The 23,293-nt window shown below is 38.2% G+C and overlaps 1 protein-coding gene and 1 long non-coding RNA gene across 15 annotated transcripts in view; one reads left to right on the top strand and one right to left on the bottom strand.

The window, feature by feature from the left end:
- Positions 1–23,293, bottom strand: part of LOC127496289 (sialoadhesin-like) — a 256,687-nt gene that overhangs the window by 163,710 nt on the left and 69,684 nt on the right. Inside the window, exon 17 of one of the 14 annotated variants that reach the window (XM_051864143.1) lies at positions 18,283–18,347. The exons of the other annotated variants lie outside the window; for them this stretch is intronic. Within the exon in view, the coding sequence (XP_051720103.1) occupies positions 18,300–18,347 (48 nt within the window). The 3' untranslated portion in view covers positions 18,283–18,299. Of the gene's footprint in view, positions 1–18,282; positions 18,348–23,293 lie in introns of those variants that run through there. 14 annotated transcript variants of the gene reach the window in all.
- On the top strand, positions 12,201–13,855 carry LOC127496328 (uncharacterized). The gene is made up of 3 exons (XR_007925296.1): positions 12,201–12,281; positions 12,361–12,449; positions 13,164–13,855. It is a non-coding gene; the product is annotated as an uncharacterized LOC127496328 (long non-coding RNA).

The raw sequence follows: 23,293 nt of genomic DNA, 5'->3' as shown, positions 1-23,293 counted from the left end.
GGGAACAATGAGTGTCTTGTGTTATGTGCTTACGAATTTAATATCTTAAACTGCTGATCTATGTTACCTTGATAATAAATAGTGTTTTCACTATAGTTTGGATATATCCTCTACAGAGCTGATAGTTACGTCCCGTTCAAATGAACGTTGGACGATCCATTTGTTTGGTCATAAAATAAGTGACTCTTTCAAAATTCCATATAAATTAATAATTCCCTTTGAGCTAATTCGCTACATCAACGTCACAGCATATATTTTCACGAGTAATGCATCGTGAAAGGGAAAAAAAAAAAAAGGAGTGAATGCTGGATCCTTCTGACACCCATCATTATTCTTCTACCTTTCCTCCTTCCTCTTACACTTTGCTCTTCTCTTCCCCTCTGTCCATGTCTTAATATTTTTCTCTTGCCCTTTTTATTTATTTATTTTTTTTCCCCAATTGCTAACTGTCATAAACAGAAGGAGACAGATGAAGTGAGTGAGTACAATATAAACAGTCTTTATTTCAGGCAAGCAGGATCAGCTGAGCACAGAGAATGTTGCTGGGCAGAGGATCCGGGAAGACAAACAAGTGGAACAGAAGGCAGACGACAGAAGATGAATCGGGAATCAGCAGGTAAGTATCTCAGGTGAGTAGCAAGGTGAGTCTGTGTAGTCATGAGACGAGACCAGACGAGGATGTGATGGGAACGGCAGATAAAGGGTGAGTAAACAAGGAAGTCCAGGTGCAGGGAATCAGGGTAATAGTTGACTAAGTGCAGGCGTGGATCAGGAGGGATGCTGGGAAATGTAGTGTGGAGAGAGTGACTAAGCTGGTGACTGAGAGAGACTATACTTTTGTCCAATCTGTAGTCACATTTTCAAAACTCTAACATCCATCTGTTGTGACCATACCATCAACACCATTCATGTTGTTTTCACACAAAATGCAGTCAATTAACATGTTTCTAAAATGCTTAAATTTTCTTTTCACACAAGCTTACCCAATACCAAAATCATGGATCTTTCTAATCTTATTTACAAATGCTTAAACACAGCATGTCAGAAATGAAGACCTAATGTTCCAAACCTTAGTATAAACCCTCCACTTCTACAACAACAGCAGCTCAAAAGTATATTAAAAAAAATATACGTTAAAATATTGAAACAACTGATAAGCATTTTTAGGTACAGATCACTGAAATATTGAGAAATAGCTGATTCCAATCTCAGTCAGATGTTGAAGTTCTTTCCATTACTTGGACATACACAGTAAAAAAGGGACTTTTTGTTTTTGTTCAATGTGGATGCTGAACAACTCAGAGAAGCAGATGGAAAAAAAAAATAATGTCTGGGTGAGGGAGAGGAAGAGTTGAAGGAGAAGAGGAGTAGTTGGATCAGGACAAGGGAGAAGAGGTAGGGGAAAGGAGTTTCCCCCTTACACGTGGAACCTATGAAAGCTTATTTCTGTCATGGAATAGAAAATACAAAAGGTAATTGTGACATTTTATCTTACAATTCTGATTTTTTTCCCTCTCAATTCTTAGTTTGTAGCTCACGATTCAGAGGAAAAAAAGTCTGAATTGTGAAATGGTAACTCGCAATTGCAAGAAAAAAAGTCACAATTACCTTTTATACTTTATTATTATTATTATTCTGTGGTGGAAAAAAAAAACTTCCATAGTAACCAAAGACCATGTATGTTGGATTTGTTGTTGATCAATAGCAGCAATTTCATGTTTTCATTTCAGTAAAAGCTTAATGTAAAGCTTTTACTACAACAATTCCATATACAACTGTTCCATATACGCAGAATATGCGGTCTGCATAGGGCACTAAGGGGCACCATCCCACCCTCTATGGGGGCACCATCAACACCCCACCCCACCCCTAGAAAGCAATTTCAACGGAGGTGGCAACTGAAGTTCTGCATAGGGGACCCATTTCAGTACCCGGATCCTTCTTCTACGCAGCCATGATGTTGTAATTGATGCAGTATGTGGTCTGGCATTGTCCTGTTGGAAAATGCAAGGTCTTCCCTGAAAGAGACGACGTCTGGATGGGAGCATATGTTGTTCTAGACCTTGGATATACCTTTCAGCATCGATGGTGCCTTTCCAGATGTGTAAGCTGCCCATGCCACACGCACTCATGCAACCCCATACCATCAGAGATGCAGGCTTCTGAACTGAGCGCTGATAACAACTTGGGTTGTCCTTGTCATCTTTATTCCGGATGACATGGCGTCCCAGTTTTCCAAAAAGAACTTGGAATTGGTGATCCTCTGCCCATCTTGACTTCTGAGAGACACTGCCACTCAGAGAGACTCTTCTTATACCCAATCATGTTGCCAATTGACCTAATAAGTTGCAAATTGGTCCTCCAGCTGTTCCTTATATGTACATTTAACTTTTCCGGCCTCTTATTGCTACCTGTCCCAACTTTTTTGGAATGTGTAGCTCTCATGAAATCCAAAATGAGCCAATATTTGGCATGACATTTCAAAAGGTCTCACTTTCAACATTTGATATGTTATATATATTCTATTGTGAATAAAATGTAAGTTTATGAGATTTGTAAATTATTGCATTCCTTTTTTATTCACAATTTGTACAGTGTCCCAACTTTTTTGGAATCGGGTTTGTACATACATACATACAATTTGTGTTGCAGAAGAAAGCTTATAGTCTTTGCAATGCCATAAGCAAGAATATGCCCAGACTGAAGAGGCAGTGTGTGGATACCATGAAAATCTGACCCAAACAGACCTCCTAAATGAAAAAGAGGAACAGAAAAATGTAAATAATGCAGTTTTACATTTTTTCCAGTCATCACAGCCACCACCCACACCTACACTAATAAGCATTCATTCATAACCACAAGCAGGTGAAACAACAGAAAACATTTCCATCTCTAATCAAAAATGAACGCTGTGTTAGTGGCTTATGAACACTGAAGATTCTTCCCCACAGCAGCGCTAAATACAGATGTCTTAAAAACAGTACTGCTGGGACTTTTTCAGTAAAGAAGATAAGTACACTACATATTCTGACTGCTTGAATTTGTCATTTTTAATGATAAAACAATTATTGCTGCCTTATTAGAGGCCCCCAAATTAGACACAAAATGTTTACAAAAAATAATAGTTCATAATACAAGTGAAACAGTAGAAATATTCAGTTGATTCTTTAGATATGAGACAAAACTTTACCTGCTACTAGTTTTGAAGATTACATGTCAAATGTGAAATTAATTATAGGTGCAGAAAGGTGCAATTTCTGAGAAACACTGTTGATATTTGAAATCAACCCAAACAAACACACCCCTCCCTTCATTGCTCCAGGGGCGGCCGTGGCCACCCTTGGCTTAAGCTTGGCCACCCCGCTCACAACTGCTGTTTCTGTCTCCTTTATAAATTGAGAAGAATTGCGTTTATTTAAACGCAGAATCGCCTCTTTAAGACCACAAAAAACGGGAGACTTTTCAGACGCGCACTCCAACTCAGCGCCAGGCGCAAGTCAAACGCGCGCGGAAAGGATACAGGTGCCAAATGAGCTGAACAACAGTGAACGGCGAACATTATAGCTTACGTCAGTGTTTCTAAACTGGTGGGTTGCAAGACTGTTTTGAGTGGGTCGCAATGTGTGCAGTCAAAGAAACAACAACATCAAACGTAAAATCCTTTTTTTATGATGCCACTTTTATTTTGAAAGACGTGTGTGAAAGCCGGTGAGACTCTTGTCAGATGCTGAGAGAAACGCGTTGTCCTTATTAGGTATCTGCGGTCAGATCTATTATCAGTAAAACTCAGGAAAAAAAACGTAGCCTACTTTCCTGTCGTGTCAGCCGGTATACTGTGCTCACGGCGCGCACTTTTCAATCATGCGCAAATACGGCGCACTGTGTATTAGGCTTAATTCACTACAAATAAAGCGCAAAAGAAACTACGAGCATGCAACGTCGTAGTTCTGTCGTCTATTAAGTCATGGAATAACCAATAAGGCGATTAAAGCTGCGTTAGAACTATGCATGCATGCATGTATTTGTTATATATAGCCATGCGTCACATGTCTCTGGACTAAAATATTCTGCTATGTAAGATCACAATATAAGGCACAATGCTGATATGTAAATAATATGTATTAATGCATAAATAAATGTGAGAACTGTGCATTTGTACTAGGAGATGCTAATTTTATATATATACATAATTAATTTTACATTCTGGCATTTATGTGCTGTTGACATCCGCCCTTATTCACATTCTTGCAAATGGGAATTCAAAAGAGAACACATTTTTTTCTTTGTACCGAGTTTAATTTAGGTATGATAGAACTGTTGCAATTATTTATTTTGACAGTATAGAAAGTTAAACATTTAGTGTTTACTTTTTTGGTTAGTTTTTGAAACAGACAAACTCAGAATTGTTGAAGAGTTCATTGATTATACATAAAATTCAATGAAGGTTGAATAATCTTTGAACTACACTACAGTATGTAGTTATCTGGATGTCTCATGAAGATGCAACAATGGAGAACAAGCTATTGGGGGTTTTGAGAACCAGAACAAGCTGAATCCAATTGTGCTCCTTCTTGCAAAAAAATGCTATCTATGAAAAATTTCAGTCAGGATTCAGGTCTCATCATAGCACAGAAACTGTGCTCGTTAAAATTACAAATGACTTACTTCTAGCTTCTGACCAAGGCTGTATCTCAATACTAGTGTTACTTGATCTCAGTGCTGCGTTCGACACTATAGATCATAAAATACTCCTAGATCGACTACAGAATTACACTGGTATTCAGGGACAGGCATTACGGTGGTTTAGGTCGTATCTATCAGACCGTCACAATTTTGTTTATTTAAACGGGGAAAAATCTAAGATAACGATAGTAAATTATGGAGTGCCTCAAGGATCTGTGTTAGGCCCTCTGCTATTTTCAATATACATGCTGCCACTTGGTAATATTATAAGAAGACATGGAATCAGTTTCCACTGCTATGCCGATGATACTCAGTTATATATTTCAAAACAACCAGATGAAAACTCTAAATTATCCAATCTGACAGAGTGTGTTAAAGAAGTAAAACATTGGATGACTAGTAATTTTCTTCTATTAAATTCAGATAAGACTGAAGTATTACTTATTGGGCCAAAAACCTGTACACAGAATCTCTCAGACTACAATTTGCATTTAGAAGGATGTACTGTTACTCCATCCTCGACAGTTAAAGACCTGGGTGTTATATTAGACTTGTCCTGCTAATGACCTATAAGGCTCTAAATGGTTTAGCTCCTGTGTACTTAACCGATCTTTTATCGCCTTACAATCCTTCACGCTCTTTAAGATCACAAAACTCTGGACTTCTGGTTGTACCTAGGATAGCTAAGTCCTCTAAAGGAGGGAGAGCGTTTTCACATTTGGCTCCTAAACTCTGGAACAGCCTTCCTGATAATGTTCGGGGCTCAGACTCGCTCACCCATTTTAAATCCAGATTAAAGACACATCTCTTTAGCCAAGCATTCACATAATGCATCTCATATCAGATCAATTGCACATGACTATCTTTGCTTAATGTTATGAACAGCAGCTATGCTAATTATTCTCCATTTGCTTTTCCGTTTTACCTCGGGACACCCGTCCCGAGGTGACTAGAGAATACATCAGTTTCAGTTTGGATCCAGCCTCTTAAGAAGACCTCAGATGACTAAAACTTTGGAAGAGACGGCGCCAACTCCTGCGAGGACTTCAGAAGATGCAACATGTGGATCAACACGCACATTCGCAAATTTCTATATATCCTAATTATTGTTAATATGTAATTCATTTTTCCAGGAGCTCTTTGCTTCTACCTTCAATTAAATTGCTAACAGTGATTGTATATTAATTGCCTAAATTATTACATTATTAACTAACTGCATTCTCCAAATTGTAATGTTGACATGGATTCTCTGTAACGCTGCTTTGAAACGATATGTATTGTGAAAAGCGCTATACAAATAAATGTGAATTGAATTGAATGAACAAGTTGAAATTTAGCTATGTGTGAGCCCCTTTATTAATATGCCTGCAGGTGAGGAATAATTTTTTTTTTTTTAAATGGTCATATTCACTCAGTATTCCATGATCTAATTCACCATCTCAATTACAATTAAGTACAAATTAACTGTATTCAGTTGTGTTGTAGGCACAGTCCAATAAATTATAGTCAGACTCACTTTTTATGTTGAAATATTCAAAGATTTCTGTGCCACCCCAGACTGGTTGCAGGCCTCTGCCTGGCCACCCCTATGAAAAAATCCTGGCTCTGCCACTGCATTGCTCCATACCCCCGACATGTACAATCATGCAATGCAAGAGTGTGGATGTCTCTTTACCATATCTAAAGCAAAGCAAAATAAAGCTCTGTGCAAAATAAAGCATATGTGGCGTTACGAACTAATAAATTATACAGACTACGCCACCCGGAGGCTATTTCCAGGACTGCCCTCAACATTAAGGCACATAGGTTCGTCACGACTGGGTCAGGTATCAGACCAGAGTTGAGTTTAAAACAAAAACTTTATTCAAAACAGATTCAATTTGATTCACTGTATCAAATAGTTAAAAATAAAACAAACAAGACATCCCACTTCAGGGTGGGGGAAGGCCTGGCGTCCTTTAAGCAGAGAGAACACAGCACTCACGCGTGCACACACGCACCACAGCACACCACAGCACAGCACGGCACACCTCACTGTGAACACTGCAAGTAAAAGGCCCACCACCACAAGATGCTACACTGCTGCCGCCGGCCGCCCCACTCCTGAAGGGAAAAGAAACAAACACATAATTTAAAACACATAAATTGGACCAAACATCACATACAACAACCTGATTCTCAACACAGTCAGCTATCCAAAAATACTGCTGGTTACTTAGAGCGCCCCAGCTACTGGGTTACCAGCAGGCTGCAATAGGCAAAACACCAGTAAAAATGATCACAGAGACACATGTACAAAAAAGGGATGCATGTCACAAAAGAAAATAAAAAATAATTCCACTGAATTGATCAGAAAACAAAAAGAAATTATACTACAAACTCAAACCAATAAAAAAAAAAAATAGAAACCAAAAAGAAAGATCAATGAGAATAATAACACCAAGCAAAAGAAGAAAAAAAAGTAATAGAAAATAAACAATTAAATCAAACACAATAACCCAAAAAAAGAAAACAATGAAAGTGACAGTCAGGTAGTAGCTACCCTGTCGCACGCCACTTTTAGATCAGTTACTCACGGTACTATTGAAAATAAGCCCCATACCCCAAGTCCAGACCGCAGTCCAGCTGATCCTGTAAGTATTTAAGTGCGGCAACGATACACTGTTAACATACGGAAGCGACAAAATGTTAATCAACTGTTAATCCAGCGTCACCGCATACAGTCCCGATGGAAGATGACACAGCTCTAGAGACCAGATATGTAGAAGAAGATACACAGCTGAGCAAAGCGAAGCAGACAAGAGGGATGACGCAGCGTGAAGCAGCCGTAGCAAGATAAAGCAGGTAATCAGGCAAACTTCAAAGCAGGGTCAAACGATGCACATAGCGCAGAAAAGCCAAACAGCAAGCGACAAGCCCACTACAGCAGCCCACTGTAACGTCCCTTGCACATTGGCCCGCACCTTAAATAGAGGAAACATACTTTAAATCAACCGATCATGAAAACCCATATAAAGTTAATAGTAAAGTCAACGTCAACACATACCTGTACGGCGACTCACAAAGCACGGATGCAGATGTATAATAAGAATGTCTCCATTACACGCAGTGATTAAAGGGCTTCCTGAAAAGCTCCTCAGTCCACCCTTAAATGAAATCGGTTCATAAAACCCAGTGTAATAGACCATAAGCATTGCAAACCACTCACTGCCAACACTCTTACCTCGACACCATCCACACGAAAACCCGGAAGTACGGCGGCTCGCTCGCTGCCACAAAACAAATGCACCCACATAACACAAACCGAAACGATTTTATAAGCAGGTAAATGACCCTCAATCAGACCACGCCCTCAATTTGCTGGATGACGTCAGGGGAGGGCAGATCGTACTGCTACACATAGATGACGAACAAACTATAAGGAAGAACAAAAAATCAACATACATACAGGACATAAAATCTTGGTTCTGTGAAATAGCAAATAGCAAATGTTACTCGTATATGGAGCAGAAACAAAGCAACCTCAGCATCCGTATTCAGGCCTTCCCGATTAGGTCTCTCCAGCACTGGAATGCTTTTCTAATATTAACGCGGGTCCTAAAGCTCTTGCCCACAGGGGTGTCCAAACCTGCTCCTGGAGGGCCACTGTCCTGCAGAGTTCAGCTCCAACCCCCAATTAAACACACCTGAGCCAACTAATCAAGGTCTTACTAGGCATGCGTGATTTTTTTCCCCAAACGCTTCAGCGGAAATCCCCGCCCTGCAACCAATTTCATTGGCTCAGGTTACAGTGACGGGTAGGTTTAGGGATCAGGGTTTGGTGTAGGCAATCATTATTGTGATTGACATGGCCAATTAAATGTTTAGAATCGGCTTCAGGGCGGGATTTCCGCTGAACTGGTTTGGGAAAAAAAATCACGCAAAATATGGTGTTAGGAGCAGTAAGCGACTTATAGCCAATCAGCAGTAGGGGGCGTGTCCACTCATGATAGGGGAGGAGAGAGAGAGAGAGAGAATGAGCAAGAGGGAGATTTGAAGAAAGACTGTAGAAAGAGAACCATCTGAGAGACATTACAAAAGAGAAAAGGTCAAAGGAACAACACTGGAAAAACAAGGGTTATGATCAGGCAAGAGCAGGAGTGTCCAAACCTGCTCCTGGAGGGCCACTGTCCTGCAGAGTTTAGCTCCAGCAAAGAATATACACTAACAAGAAGCGACACTCAATAGAACGTTCCATTGCAACACCGGCGCCCAGCAGCGGCCCTGCGTTTCCGCCATTTTGGGGTGAAAGCGAGTCGGCAATCCACTAGTTTCTATGGTAATATCAGCTGCTTTGTTAAAAAATACGTACATTAAAGCTGAAATCAAACCTGAATGATGACAACACAGAATAAAATACTATCACTAGTGATCATCAAATCCTATTAACAGTTTATTTTACACACTTTGTGTTTAAGTCTTCCACTTTTTTCACAAAACCTTTGCTCTCTAGAAACCCAGTCAGTTTGGGTTAAATTTCTTTGAAGTTCAAGTATTAGCATTATAAACACTGAATTAATACCAACATACGAAATTAAATTAAGGACATGCATCAGAAAAATTGGGAATGTTGGACAATAAATATATGAATATAACAGCTTGTTTTTGCAGTGTTGTCTAATGTCCCTTAAAGCGGGAAAGTGTCCAAAAGTGGGAATTATGCGATAACGGACACAGCAATGCATTATGTATTATAAGATCATTATGTTTGTAGCATGATCCATTAAAACGTACAGTATATATATTTCAATTCAGACCTAGATACTATTATTACTATTACTCCACTAGGTCTGAAATATATTGTTCGCTGCAAACATGATGATCTTAAATTTATTAATCATTAATTTACTATTAATAAATGTGTAAAGTTGCATAAAATGGAAATACTCAATAAAGTAGGCTAACTATACATTACCTCAGATGAATGGTTGGATTCCACAACTGGTAAAATAAAACATATATAAGACAATACAACATTTACTGTAGGAGCCATACAATTTACTGGTGACTTAATTTAAAAAACTGTTCTACTGCGCTTCTGATTTGGCAGTGAAATTAGCCGTTTTTGGGTGCGTAAGATGTGAAGGATTCTATGGTCCAGTTAGTATTTTCACCCCATAATGGCGGCCGCGCTACTGGAGCGCCATCTAGTGGCTGTTACCCAATAAGTATCAAAGTGTCGCCTCTTGGGTTCTATAGTCTTTGGCTCCTGCTTACCTCAACACACCTGTCTGGAATTTTCTAGTATGCCCATATTTTATCAAAAAGACATACATTATCCCTCACTCCCTCTCCAAACTATCTGTCAGCAGATCAACTCAACTCAATTTAATTTCAACTCTGTATTAGCAGATATTTAATATTAACTGACTCAGATTGGATCTGGAGAAAAAAGAAAGAAAGAGAAAAAAACATGATTGGGACATCCCTTGTTTTTGAAACTTTATTGCACATGAAGCAGGTGAAATGTTGATAACAGGCAATACAATGTTCTGTCAAGCACATCCTGACAATGGAAATGTCTCTTTAGATATTGTTACTACTTGAATTTCTAGCAGACAAATCATCCCCTTGGAATTATAAGGTTCTATCTGACATTTTTGTCAAAATTGAGTTTTTTTAAAAAAAAAACAAAAAGGTTCTATCTACAAAGTCGAACTCTAACTTGGTTCTATAAGGTTCTATCTGCGTGAGCCAATCAGCACTGCGAATGCACACACGAGGACCAATATATAACCTATATATTAGGTTATGTTTTAACCTTGATCCATCCTGTGTACTTGTACTGAGCTGTACTATGTAGCTATAAAGCTATATGCTATGGCACACTGGATTAAAGTTGATTTAAAGTTAAGTTAAATTTTACATTGTTGGTAAAAACTGAGTTGTTGCATAGTTGAAGTAATTTAAATGTTTGTAAATGTGAAATATTTTTAATTATATATAGTGAATTATATATAGTGAAAATTAAACTTAAACACCTTTGCTGAAGCATTGTCTGTTTTCTTGCAGTTTTTTAGTCTTAAAAGGTCTTAAATTTTACAATATTAAGGCTTAAAGGTAAAATTCTCAATAATTTAATTGATGGGGTCTTAATTACAACAATAAACGTTAGCATGTTATTTCAGCCATACTGATGTATAGAGAGAAAGCCATTTTATCTGTCCCACTTTCTGAGGAATAAAGTCCTGCAGATGTATTACAGAAACTGCTTTCTGTCTAAACAAAAGGAAACTTAAACTTAAATGGTTTCTGCAATAATGTGTTAAATTACCCACCATATTCCTACCTAAATTTAACATCTGCACTGGACAAAAGATTTAGCACTGCATTTATGCTTAACCTGAACAAGAAAAAAATATTAATTTAAAATATGAAATAAATGTCATAAAAACCATTAAATTTAACTTTCTCATGCATGTCAACACATTGTTACAACTAATTTTATTTTTTAAAACAAATTATAAGTAAACTCTTTGGCTTTATTGAAAATGATTGCTTCAATAGGTTGTTTGCAATCACGTGGTTCTGGTGACGCGCGAAATGAATGTGGAGGGCAAGCAGTGAAAATTAGAATGGAAGAGATGGGGAAAAGTCCGTACTGTGCTGGTTTAGAAAGGTATAAACAGAAAATCACAACATATTTTGGACGTGAACCTTATGTTATGAAGAGGAGCGATTTTTATACTGAATTGAAAGACTTGACTGCCATCGAGGAGGTAGATATAGAGAACGTGAAGCTGCCGTCACGCCGCGTTGAGTTCTGGTCTGAATTTGTTTATATCGCGCTGCCTTTCTGCTAGTGACGTTAAGGGCAGTATTTTTGATTTTCTGTTGTGATTGTGAAAAATGTCGCCATTGTAGGTCATTATGCTGAATAGGCCTAAGGCGTTTCTCAATGGCAAGGAAGGATCCTCGGAAGCCAGAATTTTAAAGAATGCTACGTCATCGACATCCGTCGAAGGACTGTTCCAATGTCGAGGATCCTCGGAATTTCAAACAAGGACTGAGTCCTTCGTTCGAAAAATATCCCATATACAGGAAAGGATGCATATGTGTAACCTTCGCGCTCTCAAATCACCCACAATCCTATGCGCGCAGCTTTGCGATCTTGTTCAAAAAATTAAAAAAAAAAAAAAAATGTCGGACGTTAGCGGGCAATATGCTTTCAAATGTAAGTATATTTACGTTACCAAACATTTGTTATAACTGTAGTAAATATGTCAGATAAATAAAGTTTAACGTTTAAATGCCAGTACAAATTACTACCGTATTGATATTATAAATTATACAAATACAAATTACGTTATTGATGGCTAACTGAACCGGACCGTCATTTAACAATTGTTAGCTTGGTTGACGTCACCAGCATTTCTTTTATAAATAACTAGTTAAGATGTCCAAAGTAATTTAACGTTAATATTATACCATTATACAATTCACAGCGTTATTCATAGCTTTCTCGTCTTTTTTAACAGGGACCAAGGAACAAACGGAGGCGTTCATTAGTCTCCGTGTAGAAAACAAGCAGCTGTTTACCGGGGGGAGAACGGCTATCGGTGAGAAGCAAATTATTTAATGTTCATAAGTGATAGCTGTGTAATCTTCTTTTTATTTCTCCCCCCGTCATTCACATAGGCTTATTTTGGAGAAGATGGGGCTCGAAGGGAGGGTTTCCCACGCCCAGGCAAAAAAAAAAGTGGGACAATTTAAAAACCAAGTACAAGGTGGGAGACAAGTATGGAAATAATTGTTTATCCACATTTTAATGTAACTTGTGATTTTTTTTTTTTTAAGTAAGCCTTGAATGTAAACCTGGCAGACTTGGGTCTGCTTCCAGCAAGTATATGCAGTGTAGTGTACAATAGTACTAATACACTACCGTTCAAAAGTTTGGGGTCAGTGAGAATTTTATTTTTATTTTTTGGAGGAAAGAAATCAATACTTTTATTTATCGAGGAATAATTAATTTGATCGAAAGTGACAGTAAAGACATTCATAATGTTACAAAAAATTCTATTTCAAACAAATGCTGTTCTTTTGAACTTCCTATTCATCAAAGAATCCTGAAAAAAAACTGTACAACTGACAGACTAACAACTGTTTTCAACATTGATAATAATAAATGTTTCTTAAGCATCAAATCCTCACATTATGCTGATTTGTGAAGGATCATGTGACACTGAAGACTGGTGATGCTGAAAATTCAGCTTTGATCACAGGAATAAATTACACTTTACTGTATATTCACATAGAAAACAGCTGATTTACACTGTAATAATATTTAATACTATAACTGATTTTTGTAGTATTTTTAATCAAATAAGTGCAGCCATGGTTAGCTGAAGAGAATTCTTTTAAAAAGCATTTAAAATCGTACTGACCCCAAACTTTTGAACGGTAGTGTACATAATCACAACTTTTTGATCTTCACTGTTTAGGAATGTAAGTGTCCTGCCACAGGTCAAGGGACAGAGGATGGCAAGGCGACCGCAGCAAATTGGCCCTGGTTTGCCCTCATGGACGAGGCATTAGGGCAGTCTGCAGCAGTCTCGCCCCCTTGCCTTATTGCCTCGATCCAAGAGGAAAAACCAGGGCCAAGCACTGCACAAGAGGCAGATGAAGGGAGAGGCGAGGATGAGGAGGAGGAGGAGACAGGAGCAAAGAGAGAGCAGGGCACAGAGGAGAGAAGAGGAGAAGGGAGCGAGAGGATCCAATCCGCAGATGAGAGAAGGGAAGCAGAGGCCAGAGAGAGGGCAAACCGCTTTTTTTTTTTTTTGCTGTTGGAGAGGTTGGCGGAAAAATAAAGTCAATTAAATTGAACTGGTTTTGTCTTTGCCCCTTAATTATTTAATATAAACTGTATATCCATTTTTTTAAAAACCTTGTTCTTTAGACCACAATAGAAAAACAAAACAATGTATTGAACAATATCTTCACCCTTATTTACAACGTTTTGTGATTCGGTATTCCAAGCTCTACAAAAAGCATTAATTTCATCTTTGTTACATAAAAAAAAAATTATTTAAACATTTCTATATTGACAAATATATACATGAATCAGCAAATTCATTTAAACAACATTCTCATATCTACAACTATATACAACAAGACGAGAAGAACACAAGTGCTGTTGTTGCTTCAAGGCTGCAGACAGAAGAAGAAAGTTTAGGTTAGTCCAGTGGTAATCCAATCTGTCATGTAAGATGATAATTGATTCTACAACAGTTGCAGTATATTTAATATTGTATCACTGAAGGTAAATAAAATATACTTAATGTATTTTTATGGTCCGTTAAGACCATAATACAGTACATCACTGGTACATTAAGTATATTTCATTTACCTTCTTGACTGTATGGGTGTTTACCAATGGTGGTGTTGTATGTACTTGGATGTAAGCACAGCAGGTCATAGTCCACACTTAATTATTCACCTGGCATAAATAGTCATGGTCAAGAGGTGCCTTGTGGAGTGCAGACACCTCGTTGGTCAGCGCAGCCCGCCAAGCAGCTCCACTCCGGCTCTCCCCACAATCAAGCTCCCCAGGTGGCTGGTTGTCCTCCTCCACAACCTCTTCCAGCACATCCCAGACACCAACACAAATGTTGTGCAAAATTACACACGCCGTCACCACCTGTGCACAAGGCAGACCAAAAGGATACAAGACTGTTGAGATGTGAAAACACATGAACACAGAAGATAGTGTGACTTTAGCAGTTGTTAAGCATTAACTGTTATTTTGAGTAGGATACTATGATTTGATTAAGAAATCCACTACAGAAGTATTGCAATGATTTATTACCTTAGGGACAAACAGTGTATGTACTTCAAGTGCTTCTAAAAAGATGCACCTGAAGCGGGTTTTCATCATTCCAAATGCACGCTCAATGATTGTGCGACCTTTGGAATGATGGTAGTTGAACCTTTGCTCTGCCATGCCTCTCACTGGCCTCTTATATGGTGTGATAAGGGCCAGGGGTTCCTGTGGACATGGGTAGCCACCGTCAGCTAGGAGAAAATACCCAGGCAGAGGGTAAGTCCCCCTAGTGTAGATGGGGCTGTTCTTGAGGATGCGTGCATCATGCACACTTCCTGGGTAACCCACAAAGATGTCAATAAAGCGACCCTGATGGTCACAGACTGCCTGGAGCACCACTGAAGGGAAGAGCTTTCTGTTGTTGTAATCGTGACCATCAGGGCCGCCGGGACATTTTATTCTTATGTGGCAGCCGTCTACTGCCCCTGCTGCCTTTCCAAATGCTTGGTGATTAGCCAAGCGAGCAAAACCATCCCCAACCACTTGGAGCTCCTCCTGTGTGCGAGGGAAGTGCACAAATTGGGGGAGCACAGCCACCTCATCCACCATCTTGTGGACAACTCTGTGCACTGTGGGAAGAGGCATGCTAAAGACAATGGAGACAACTCTGTAGGCTGAACTGGTTGCCAGCCAGAACAGGAACACAAGTGTCTCCTGGGTCGGGCCCCATCCGTGCTGCCTGTCAGTCTTCAGGGCCACCATCAGCTGCTGCATGGCCTCTCTGCCCAGCCTGAAGTCTGGCCGAGTGTCCTCCCCTCCAAAGTACCGCTGCAGTACTGGCACTGTGGCATTGAGGGCACAGTAGTGCCGAGCCTGTACAACATGTAGAAGAGAGGAAGGTTTATGTATAATTTCAGTTTTGCCATTTATTTAATGTTTGTTAAACTATTAAACATATCGGCCCAACTGATTTGCAGAGGGGGGATTTAAAGCTGTTCCCATTTACTGGTGATTCACCTTGTAATTTTTACTTCATATAGCCTAGGCTTTTTTTTGTTGATCACATATTTTACCATTGCATGTGTTTTAACAGCTAGAATGTTACCAGTCAATAAGCTTAACACTCCTATTATGTTGTGGGTCAATTTGACAATTTCTCGACAAGACAGTAAAACCAGTACAACTTGTGTTGAATGCAATAAATACATATGCGAAAGTACACACATATATTATGTTCAAAATGTGGAGAGAAAGACTGAAGGGATCATTTTGCTCAATAGGGTAAAAAAAGCCTAGTTGGGGAAATTAAAAAAAAAAATCTTGTTTGTGAGATAGGACAAGTCTTTAACAAATAGTTCTTAAATTATATATATTTTTAAATATGAAATATTATTACATGGCTTGGTTGAATTCCGGTCTGTTATTTCTAGATAACAGACCACTGCAAGTATAACACACCGTTGCCATGAAAAACAGAGCGTTGCTATGGACGCAGTTCTGTTCACTCAGGCAATATAATCGTTTTTAAATCAATAAACTCCTTTTTAATCATATTGATTCAAGTGTGTTTAAACAGTGCGGGTCAGTTTGACCCATAATATAATGGATGTAATTATTTTTAAATGAATGATAAGAGCGTTAACGTTACTTACCATCCCACGTCTTTGACGGCAGAGGTGGCGACAAATTAAAATTCTCCTCCTGCTAGCCTGACGCCGATGCTGCCTCACCATCTCCATTTCCATATTGGAAAAAATGCTGTACAGCAACCAAACCAGTAACGTTTGCACTTTCATTTTTCAGCGCCGAAAGCGGACCTTTTCACTGACGTAATGACGCAATAACGTGCACTTCCTAGTCTGTTCCAGAGCCATTTAACGGCTCTGGTCTGTTCCATTTACGTGTTCTCCGAATGCTAAAGAGGAGCCTCGCCTAGCCTCTGAAGGAAGTGACTTGGAAGGACCAGTCCTGCCAAGGAAGTATCCTTGACATTGAGAAACACCGAATTGCAACAGGAGCTCACATCATCGTTCAGGGAAAAAAAACTGGACGGTGTAATACAATTTTAGCCTTTGTGTAAAAACACTAAGGGAAGCAGGTTGAGGTGGTGACGGGAAGACGCCGTATATCAAATCTAATGTCACTGACTGAATCCACTCCCTATCACTCAATAAAATAATCAGATTGCTGAGTGTTTCTGAAAGTGTTGTATTTTGTTTGGTTTAATAATTAACATTACATTTGCGAGCATGACTTTCACTCGGTTTGTGAATGAGTATAACTTGCACGCAGCCACTTCAAAACTGTTCACAAGCTTCTATGGGTTTAATTTCGTTTGTCATTGTTGAAATAAATACTAAAAAAAATAAAAATGCCCCTTGATTCTCCTCCATGGCCATATGGGAAAGTGAATATTTACAAAGAAAACATAACTACAGTTACATTTACACCCTTCCAACAAAGAAATGGATCGACTTCTGTTCAGCTTGTTGAACACTTTTTTTTTTTTTTTTTTTTTGGACATTTTCTACCATATGATGGCTGAAGAAGCAACACGTGACACTGTTCTCACGGTAACCAGATCAACATTGTAAACGGAATTCTACAAAACTGAAGCGAAAACACCAAATGATCATGCAATGGGATAAAATATCTTCTCTTCCCTGCAAACGATACCATGAAGAATGTGATTATTTAACCATGTCAAAAACAAAAAAGGTAAGCAGGTATCCTCATTTCAGTATCGGCAGACGCAAAACGCTATAAAAGGTGACAACTTGTTAAGTTAAAAAAACTATATAAGTTACGTAAACGATAAAAACTCATTGTGGTTTCTCGGTTTGATAGATATGAGCAACCATAAACGACGCAAAACATAGGAATTTTGAGTTTGTGATAGGATTTTTATATAGAAAAATCACTCCTTGCCCTCCAGCTGCATTTCGCGTGCAGCAATGACGTCATGTGCAAACAACCTATTAATTTTTTGGCAGATAGAACCTTATAATTCCAAGTGAAAAGTGTTTTTTTTTTTTTTTTTTGTTAGAATTAGAAGGTTCTATCTGCATTTGACCCGTTCCAAAAATCCCCATTTACAGGTTTGAGAAGATTTTGATATTGTACATTTAGAATACATTTAGGGTCTCTGTCATTTTCATGTTTGAAAGAAACTTGTTCCCCATATAATTTTTGCTATATGGAATGCAAAAACTTTGAAACTCAATATCTCAAAACTGTTCAGAACGCAGATAGAACCTTATAATTCCAAGGGGACGAAATATGGCAATGATATGAGATCTGAGACAATAAAATACTGTGTACACTTAAGCCACATGCATTTTTTAGTATTTTAAACATAGCACAAGCATAATTTTCTAACAATACATTTCACATTTATTTCACGTTTATTTAAAACAAAAGGTATATGATTTGTGGATTGTTTTTTTTTTCCTCACAATCAAGCTGCCTAGTGAAGTTGGAATGCCAAGAGAGAGAGAGACAGAATATGACATAATATGAAGCGTAAAAGCATGTTAAAGTCAATTCAAAACTACAGACTCAGAAACTTTGTATTTAATTTTTTTTTTTAAATTAGAATCTTCATGCAGCATAAGATTATAACTTTTCATAACTTTTTTGTTAAATTCAGAAACTTTTTTTTCATATCATTTTACATTGTTGTCAATTAAAAAACAATATTAAACAGAGTGAGAGAGAAAATAGGAGGAACAGGATGGGGAAATGATGCAAACTGGACTGAAATTCAGAGCACACGTTCTAACTTCTAGGGTACAGCCCTGTTGATTTAACAATTTTATCAGACATTTCCATATAGGTTGGTGTCATCAGCATCATAATCATAACCCTTAGAGAAAAATGTAGAGATGCAAATGTCAGTCAATAGCATGTTAATCACAGAAAGTGAATGTGTTTTCCATGATGTAAGAAATTAGATGAAGTGATATTTACTCACAAGGTAGGGTTTTGGCTCACTGAGATGCATAGGGAAAAATAAAGTAAAATCACATGTTTGAATTTATCACAGAAACTGTTAAGCTAATGTATTTAATAGACTTGCTAATATAACTATAACTAATATAACATATCTGCCATATGGCAAAGGAGAGAAACACTTTTTGTGCTTAGATGCTTTTTAACCAGAAACACAAAGACATTATATTAGTTATGGGATGTGATGCATCTTTAAAAGCATTTTTTATAACTAATAATGAGTGGTTATATTTCCTCACCCCGCATTATAATGAACACACAGCTGTTGATGAAACTTTATTTCTTATTTTCTTTTTCTGCTCTGAAGCAGAATGGCCCATTGTCATGAGTTTGCACATTATCCATCTCCACAGTACAGTTCTGCTCATCTGGGTTTCCAAGAAGCCTTGTGCGGCCTTTAAAGTTGTCTAAGACATGACGTGAGTCTGTGTGGAACATGTAGCCACCTTTTTTGGTGACCCAAAGAACATGAAAACGAGTGACATATTCTTCTTCCATCTTAAAACTGCATGGTATTACCACACAGGAACGAGTCAACGCAGTGATCTTGGGTATCACATCTGCCTCATACTGGAATTAAGCTAAAATGACATATGATACCATACAATAGATTAATCAGTATTATTAGAAAACTAAAATATATGTGCAGTGCAATAATATAAATATGAGAGTAGCTATACATAGGGGGAAAAACCCACACTTTCATTCTGGATTGGATCTACTGGTTTTTGATACTCTGTAAGAGAAACAAGATTAAACAATTATGTTTCATTTAAGTGAAGTGTCACATTTGAGCCTTAGGCCAGGAACCTAATTTACACAATTATGTGAATTGCAGTAACAAGCCTCAATATTAACATTGTTGGGTAATTTAAAGTGTTTTAAAGGTATTTTAAGGAAGACCATTTACACTTACCATTTACAGTTCATTAGAATAAAATGCATACTTGCATTGCATTATGAATTGCGGTCATTAAAATGCAAGGCTACACGAAACAGATTTTGCTTAGTTTGCCATGTTCACGTAACCAGTTCAGTTCACAATTCAGTGCACAAATAAATACAAGAAAGAAGATTAACTACAATTTAGTATGCAGACATTATGACAAGGCAAATTTTGAATTTTGAATTTTTTCAGTTAAGCAGTGGAGTTTGAAAGTTTACAAACAAAAATAGAAATTTTTCAAAAAATTCTAACCAAAATAGATCCCACTAAAATAACGAGACATGTGAAGTTCACACAAACCATACATGGCGCTAACAGATTACTCACGTTGTACTGTACATGTAAAACAACATAGGTCTCTGTGTTTCCTCCAGAAAATTTTGCAGTGGAAATCGTCATTTTATCAGGAACACCTAAAATTGAAGTGAAATCTTGTAATAGGTCCAAATGTGACATTTCAAATATAGTACACAGTTCATATTTGTGTTCACTCACATCTGGCACTTTTGCCTTTTGTAGCTGTCACTGTTATGCCACCATGATGTGTTACAAAACACTTAATAGTCAAGCGTTTGGCCTTTATGACACCTGTGCGTGTCAGAATGATTTTCCACAAGCCGTCTTTAATATGCTCATTGTCTAATTGATCAGTTCCTTCTATACCTTTCAGAATGATGTTTGGTTTGCTGTATGGACACGTGTGGAAAGTTGAACATGCTACTGTGATGGTGTCACCCATCCTTGCACCTCCATAAATACTGATGCTGGGCTGGCTGTGGACTGGCTATAATTGACAGAAACATTATTATTAATACATCAAACACTTGAAAATATCTGAATTTCTGAATTTCATTGCATTAAAAGACAACAACAAAAACAAACAAACAAACAAAACACAATATTTCACTACAGTTGGACAATCACAGATATTACAGTGAAAGAATATTATTCCAAGAATATTTACATACCATCAACAAGGATTGTAGAGATGACATCATAAAATGCATAGGTGCGCCACCCAACATTTTTAGGGTCAATCCTTGCATACGGTTTTTCTCCATGGTGGGACAGTTGGAGGCTTTTGATCAGCAGACAGCAATCCCAATTTGATAAGTTTCCATATAAAGAAGTTTTCCGTCTAAAATTCTCAATGACATTATATGGATTGCTTGAATCATAAACTAAAGGATAACCATTAGAGACCCACTGATACCACACAACTCTACCTGGGTTTTTGGGCGGGTATGATGAGTAATAGAATGAACATCGTATAACCAGACAGGAATCCTGGAGGCCATGAATGTCTTTCGGCATTGTCACTCTCCATGCTAAAGTATATAGCAGAACACCAGCGTATCGAATCATGATTCATAATGCTCCGAAGCTTCCTGACGCAGTGTTTTGAAATTGGCCATCACTATATAAGTCGTTATTTTGTTTTTTTTAAGCGCACCAAAAATATTCTCGTCGCTTTATAATATTAATATTGAACCACTGTACTCACATGAACTGATTTAAATATGTTTTTAGTACATTAATGGATCTTGAGAGGGGAAATGTCATTGCTGGCTATGGAGGCCTCATTGAGCCATGGGATTTAATCAAAAATATCTTAATTTGTGTTCCGAAGATTAACGAAGGTCTTACGAGTGTGGAACGGCATGAGGGTGAGTAATAAATGACATTATTTTCATTTTTGGGTGAACTAACCCTTTAACACCAAACTGCCTGTTTAACTTCAGACAAATGTAACTTTGCCATAAATGTTGGCTACAAAAACATTATGATTAGAAAATAAACATGTTTTACAGTTAAACAACATTTAAGCTATTTATTAAAAAAATGCTAAATATTAAATTAAGTACAATGTGTGTTGTGCCAAAAAAAAACCAAACGGTCCTCTTTTTACTTTATATTATATATCCTCCTTGTGTATCCCAGAAGTTTAAAAAAAAAAAATAATGAAAATGAGGTAGCATACTTCTGGGAAATGTAAACACACACAGGGTAGTCATTTCTGCTGAAGTATATTCTTCAGAACACTAAACAGAAAACATTAATTTCTTCCATAACAATTCAAAAAACAAAATGACTGTGCACATTAAAGGCCTACACAAACAAAGCCTTTCCTAAATTGCAAAATACAAAAAACAAAACAAAAAAAAAACTACATGTTGTAGTAGTGTGTATTATTAATGTCATGTATAATGGATGAAGTGCTAGGATGTTCATCTTGGGTGGATGGAGATTCTGATTGCCGGTGGTGATGTGGATTATTCATTGGCAGCAGGGCAGTTGGCTGAAAGAGGTGGGACAAGGACCAAGCACTAGGGATTGATGTTGGTGGGGTGTCGTGGTCCAGGCTGGCATTGTTGAGGAATGAGGTGGAGGCTGACCAGGATTCAGCACACTTGCTAGAGTGCCCATTAGTTGTAGAAACATCTGGTTAGTGGCCTGTTGCTGTGCCTGCATCATGGAATCTTCTCTCCTCAGCCTCCTGTTGTGCCTTCAATATTCTCTCAAAACAGGCAGCCTCTTGAGCCACCTGGCTCTGTTCAGCTCTATGCAATTCTGTCAGCATCATTCTGTTGTCCGTCATGTATGCCTGGATGTCAACATTAGCTTTGCAAGACTTTATCTTTTTTTTTCGAGCTTTGGCTCCAGGAATGGGCAGTCTCCCTCCTATGATGCCTACTTCATTGGCACTGCTCTCTGTACTTGGATCATCAGACACTCCTGCATCAGCAACGGTGTTTGTGACATCTGCATCAGATGATATGTTGCTTGAATCTCCCACTGTTTATTGAAAAACACAATTTCTTTGTTACTTATGTCATTTTAATGCAGATAAAAATATATTTCAATGCATATTGCAATGTAAACAATGCAGTGTGTGTGTGAAACAAAGAATATCACATAAAAATAAATATAACTGCTTCTGGTTAATGTGAAGTAACATAACTTGCCGTCATATCTGGCATGGCAAAGTATAATCTATGCCTAAAGTTACACCATAACTTCTGAAATAAGTGCTTTGTATTGGTAAGTGTAAAAACTAAATAAACTCACCGTCAACATCGGTACCAGATGCGGTAGCTTGGTCAACTGTGTTAGCATCAGTAGCATTATTGGAAGCGGACGATGTTGAACTTTCATGGGACTCAACAACATCCACCGGATCGACGTCCGTTTTTGTCCCAAGTATATCATCGAGGTCATCATACTAGGGAAACTTGTCTTTCTCCTTACCTGAGCTGCCTGTTTTAAGTGCATCCCACACTTGATTGTACTGCTGGCGGCACTTCTTTGCCTTAACCTGGCACTGTTCCACAGATCTATCAAACCCCCTTTCCCTGAGTTGTTTGCTAAACAACGAGAAGATCACGCTGTTCTTGTGAGTTTTCAAAAGTTGGGACCTAATATGGTCATCAGACCAAATTTCTATGAGGCTCCGCACCTCCTCACAACTCCAAGTTTGTCCGCGAGCTGCCATGCTAAAGTGCAGACTGTCAACAAAGACTTCCTCATCCCATAATGCACAGCGCAGCTGACTACGGCAGCTAGTTTTGTCCAAAAATGATTAGTACTTTTTTGCAGTTGGGTCTGTTCGAGGTCGGATCACGTTCTCACCACAAACGAACCACTCCAGAGTTCATTTGAAAGCGTACCGAGACCACCTCTTCAAGGAGGTCTCGGTACGCTTGTTTGGCCTGCTTTTGGTGCGCACCCGAGTGCGATTGCTGCTTTCACACCTGCCTAAACGAACCGCACCAAAGGGGAAAACGAACTCTAGTGCAACCGAACTAAATAAGGCAGGTGTGAAAGCACCCTTAGAGGAGTAATATCTGGTGTAC

This window comes from Ctenopharyngodon idella, chromosome 15, assembly GCF_019924925.1.
Source record: "Ctenopharyngodon idella isolate HZGC_01 chromosome 15, HZGC01, whole genome shotgun sequence".
NCBI classification, from domain to species: domain Eukaryota; kingdom Metazoa; phylum Chordata; class Actinopteri; order Cypriniformes; family Xenocyprididae; genus Ctenopharyngodon; species Ctenopharyngodon idella.
Note: the sequence above shows the minus strand (reverse complement) of the source record. Positions and strands in the feature narration are given on the sequence as shown.